The 5,197-nt window shown below is 45.7% G+C and overlaps 1 protein-coding gene across 1 annotated transcript in view; it reads left to right on the plus strand.

The window, feature by feature from the left end:
* Positions 1-4,456, plus strand: part of PPP1R36 (protein phosphatase 1 regulatory subunit 36) — a 39,379-nt gene extending 34,923 nt beyond the window's left edge. The window contains exons 9-12 of the mRNA XM_037740474.1: positions 2,285-2,327; positions 2,641-2,819; positions 3,262-3,453; positions 4,212-4,456. Of these exons, the coding sequence (XP_037596402.1) occupies positions 2,285-2,327; positions 2,641-2,819; positions 3,262-3,453; positions 4,212-4,326 (529 nt within the window). The 3' untranslated portion in view covers positions 4,327-4,456. The remainder of the gene's footprint in view (positions 1-2,284; positions 2,328-2,640; positions 2,820-3,261; positions 3,454-4,211) is intronic.
* The last annotated feature ends 741 nt before the right edge of the window (positions 4,457-5,197 follow it).

Here is a 5,197-nt window from a genome sequence, read left to right on the forward strand (position 1 = left end):
CCTCGGCCTCCCAAAGTGCTGGGATTACAGGCTTGAGCCACCGCGCCCGGCCTTGCAAACTATTTTAAAGAAAAAAGCTTATTCCCCTCATATTCCAGTTTTGAGGACAGATGTGGGTATCTGACAGGCCTGAGTTTCAGTACAGGATCTGCCCCCAGTTAAATACATGTCTTTGGACTTAAGTCTCAACTTCAGTTTCCTCAGTTGAGAAGTAGGAATAATAATGCTGACTACACCACAGGGATGTTATGAAGACTAGATATGATAATACACATAAAGGACTTAGTGTGGTACCTGGCACATGGTCCATACTTAATTAGTGTTCACCGTAATTGTTGTTGCCATAGTTCTTTATTGAAGACTTGCACATGAAGAAACCGATATATAATGAAGAGAGTCCGTGGGAGTGGAGGGGCAGGCCCCAGTACTCACCTCTTCAGCCTCATCCCCCAAGTGGAGGGCTAGTTTGGGCCCATTCAGACCAGGAAGTCCCTGCGAGAAGGTTGAAGGTCCTGAGAGGTTTGGGTCATCTTTCCCAGACTGTGGGAGTTCAGGATGGTTCTGGAGAGCCTGATACTAAGACCAGTCCTGAGAGTCACAGTTCCTCCAAGGAAGACCCCAACAAAAGCAGAAGCAGGCCGGGCGCCTTGGTTCATGCCTATAATCCCAACACACTGAAAGGCTGAGACGGGCAGGTAGCTTGAGCTCAGGAGTTCGAGACCAGCCTGGCCAACATGGTGAAACCCTGTCTCTACAAAAAATACAAAAATTAGCTGGTCGTGGTGGCACGTGCCTGTATTCCCAGTTACTTGGGAGGCTGAGGTCCGGGGAGGATCACCTGAGCCTGGGGAGGTCTGGGCTGCAGTGAGCCATGATCATGCCACTGTGTTCCAGCCTGGGTGACAGTAAGACCCTGTCTAAAAAAAAAAAAAAAAAAAAAAAAATTAGCCACTGTGGTGTATACCTGTGGTTCCAGCTTCCTGTGAGGCTGAGGTAGGAGGATTGCTTGAGCCCAAGAGGTCAAGGCTGTAGTGAGCTATGATCACACTACGGCACTTCAGCTCTGTCTTAAAAAAGAAGCAAAACTGGCTGAGCGTGGTGGCTTATGACTGTAATCCCAGCACTTTGGGAGGCTGAGGTGGGCGGATTACCTGAGGTCAGGAGTTTGAGACCAGCCTAACCAACATGGAGAAATTCCATCTCTACTAGAAAAAAAGAAAATACAAAATTAGCCAGGCATGGTGACGGGCATCTTAATCCCAGTTACTCGGGAGGCCGAGGCAGGAGATTGGCTTAAACCCCGGAGGCAGAGGAGATTGCAGTGAGCTGAGATGGGGCCATTGCACTCAGCCCAGGCAACAAGAACAAAACTTCATCTCAAGAAAAAAAAAAAAAAAGCAAAACCAGAATGAGCCTTGAAGTGCCCAGGGTCTGGCCTTGGCCGCTGTAACCAATCCAGTGACTGCAGGTGCATAGCCCCCTCAGTCAACTCTCAAGGGCTCCCCAGGCCAGGCCTGGTTTCCTAAGGCTGGGAGTCAAAATCAGAATTCTGCTGGGAGGGGAGGCCATGTTCACTAATTGTGCCCATGCCAGTATACTATTCTTTTTTTTTTTTTTTTTTTTTTTTTTGAGGCGGAGTCTCGCTCTGTTGCCCAGGCCGGAGTGAAGTGGCATGGTCTCAGGTCATTGCAATTTCTGCCCCTTGAGTTCAAGCAATTCTCCTGCTTCAGCCTGCCGAGTAGCTGGGATTACAGGTGTCTGCCACCACACCCAGCTAATTTTTATATTTTTAGTAGAGATGAGGTTTTTCCATGTTGGCCAGGCTGGTCTGAGACACCTGGCCTCAAGTGATCCACCTACCTTGGTCTCCCAAAGTGCTTGGATTACAGGCATGAGCCACCATGCCTGGCCTCTTTTCCTTTCCTTTATTGCAGACTTACGCTCTAGTTCTCTGCTTCCTCTTTACCACCTTTCCACTCTCCTTACCTCCCCAACATTCACATTACCAGAAGCCTTTGGGAGAATACGTTTCCTTACTGGTTTGTTTACCTCAAATTTATATTGATTAACTTTTGACCACTCTAGGAATTTTGATCTGGGTAATGTAGGAAGTTGAAGAAGAAAGTATTGAGACTCTTTATCGATGCTTTTTGATAGCATTTGTGTACCTGAAAATACTCTTGGGGCCAAGATAATGACCCTAACTTTAGGGGAAGATAAGGACTAGGTCACTGAAAGATTGAATTTCCCTCTCAACCTATAGTTGTGATTTGTTATATTGCAGGGAGAAAATATCAGATACACAGAAAGACTGGAAGTTCTTTGAGGTGAGTCACTTATGTTTTGGGGCTTCTTGATATGAAATAATGTATTACAACAACCCATGGCCATTTGTCAGGCACTTATTTTTAGCAGATATCCTTTCTAAAAAGGATGCTAACAAGCTATATGCTATACCTTAAACTGTTGGTCTGATTTTCTTCCTGCAAAAGGGAGTACATGCATAATTTTGTAGTGTTTCAGGAATATGGAGAAATTGGGTCATCTGGGTTTGTGTCTGCGTAGCTGTGTTGTACAGACAGGTGGGAGTTTTCCATATCACAGCTGAGGATTGTGATTCGTGTCTATTTTTTGATGTAGTCCTTTTATACTTTCTGTACATATGTGGCTTGGATTGTCTTCCGACGTCAACACTTGACAGAGATTGAGGAAGAAATAGGGAGACTTTTTCGTACCAATATGTTCAACATTCCTCGCAGGAGGCGTGAAAATGAGGAATCAGGAGGGGAAAAGAAGCGCATGACTTTTGTTCAATTCAGGTATGACTTTTTGACTTTCCTAGGCTCAAGACCTAGACTTTTCTCTCTCCTTCCTTCCTTCCTGCCTCCCTCCCTCCCTCCTTCCCTCCCTCCCTCCCTTCCTCCCTTCCTTCCTCTCTCCCTTCCTCCCTTTCTTCCTCAGGATTTCATTCTGTCACCCAGGCTGAAGGGCAGTGGCATGATCACAGCTCACTGCAGCCTCAACCTCCCAGGCTCAAGTGACCCTCCTGTAGCTAGGACTGCAGGCATGCTGTCTCACCTGGCTAATTTTTTAAATTTTTTGTAGAGACAGGGCCTTGCTATGTTGGCCAGGTTGGTCTTGAAGTCCTGGGCTCAAGTGATCCTCCCGTCTTGACCTCCCAAAGGGTTGGGATTACAGGCATGAGCCACTGCACTAGAAAACAGGGTGGTATGACCTAAATGTCACCTTCCTCCCCCACAGGAGAATGATGGCAAAACGCCCAGCAATTAAAACAGCCATCAACATGCGTTCTCCAGTCATGTCTACTCTGCTGCCATCTCTCAGAGAAAAAGCTCAAAATGTCTTTGAGAAAAAATATCATCAAGTAGGTGTCAACTTGCCAGCCGAGATGGAAAAGCATGTGGGAATTCTGGACTCTGTGTCCATGCCAGTGTAAGCAGCCCAGTAAGAGAAACATGAGTGCCTAGAGGTGGCATCCCAGGTGGGGCTGGAAGGGGCAGGGGCCCAGGCGCCATGCGTCTGCCAGGGAGTCTAGCCATGATGACCACCCCCATTGTCTTACTTCTGCCCTGATCTCCTCCTGGTTTCTTTTCTAGAGAGTCTTGAGGTACATCCATCTAGACCAGGAAAAAAAATTGCTAGAAAGCTGTGCTAGACTCCAAATAGCTTTAGTTTGGAGGAGTGAGTAACTGAATTTTTTTAAGGCTGAGGTTTTTCTATTAGTAGAATCACCTTTGAGAAATGTGGGAACCACTAGTACAAAATCTTGCTTTACTTTTGGACTCATATATAAGACTACAGGGCCAGGTCAATATGGTGAAACCCCATCTCTGCTAAAAAGTACAAAACTTAGCCAGGCATGGTGGCACACGCCTGTAGACTCAACTACTCGGGAGGCTAAGATGGGAGAATCGCTTGAACTCGAGAGGCAGAGGTTGCAGTGAGCTGAGATCGTGCCACTGCACTCCAGCCTGGGTGACAGAGCGAGACTCCATTTCAAAAAAAAAAAAGAAAAAAGACTACAGTGGTAGTTCATAGAAACAGGGAAAGTTTTTAAAAAGAGAGAGCGTATCTCAGCTTTCATGTACATACACATGCACAGACACACACACAGCCACAGTCACAATCGCAACCCTGCATGGCAGTCTTTGGCCTCACCACTTCAGCTATCCCTATAATTCTTTTCACAGAGTTGGCATCTTAGGGGAGCCTCGATGTCTATTCAACCCATGTACGCTTCACCTCCTTGATCCAGAGGAAAACACAAAATCATGTGAGATATTCTTCCCTGATGGAAAAAAATAGTATGAGGATTCAGGATACACTGGACTTGGTTATGAAGACACTGTCCTCTCAAATGTCGGGCCCTAAGTAACCTGGTGCATTCCATTTCTGTAATAAGTCCCTGTATTTCAAGTAAACTACTTTGACTTTATAGAAGATGGCTATTTGTTATTATTATAAAGCTTTAAATTTTTTTGTTGTTGTTGTTTGAGACAGAGTCTTGCTTTGTTGCCAGGCTGGAGCACAGTGGGCAATCTCGGCTCACTTCAACCTCCGCCTCCCGGGTTTAAGCGATTCTTCCGCCTCTGCCTACCAAGTAGCTGGGACTACAGGCGCGTGCCAAATGCCCGGCTAATTTTTGTATTTTTAGTAGAGACGGGGTTTCACCATATTGGCCAGGATGGTCTCGATCTCTTGACTTCGTGATCCACCTGCCTCGGCCTTCCAAAGTGCTGGGATTACAGGTGTGAGCCACCGCACCCAGCCAAGCTTTTAAAAATTTTTTAAACTATCTAGTTTACAGTACAACAGTAGACAAAAAATTCCTGAAAGCTCTTAAAAAGCTCATTTTCCTATTTTTAGTAGCGTGATTTGTTTTTTATTTCTTTCAGCTGTATTTGACCACTAAGAGTAATGTATTAGAACATTTAGCCAGTGCTCTAGTGTATTAGTGAATAAACATTCTGCTTTTCGCTTCTCAAAAAAAAAATTTTTTTTTTTTGAAATGCAGTCTTGCTCTGTAGCCCAGGCTGGAGGGCAGTGATACAATCTCAGCTCACTGCAACCTCCACCCTGGGTTCAAGCAATTCTCCTGCCTCAGTCTCCTGAGTAGCTGGGAAGTCATGTGCTACCACACACAGCTCATTTTTTTGTATTTTTAGTAGAGATGGGG

This window comes from Cebus imitator, unplaced genomic scaffold, assembly GCF_001604975.1.
Source record: "Cebus imitator isolate Cc_AM_T3 unplaced genomic scaffold, Cebus_imitator-1.0 Scaffold83, whole genome shotgun sequence".
Lineage (NCBI taxonomy): Eukaryota > Metazoa > Chordata > Mammalia > Primates > Cebidae > Cebus > Cebus imitator.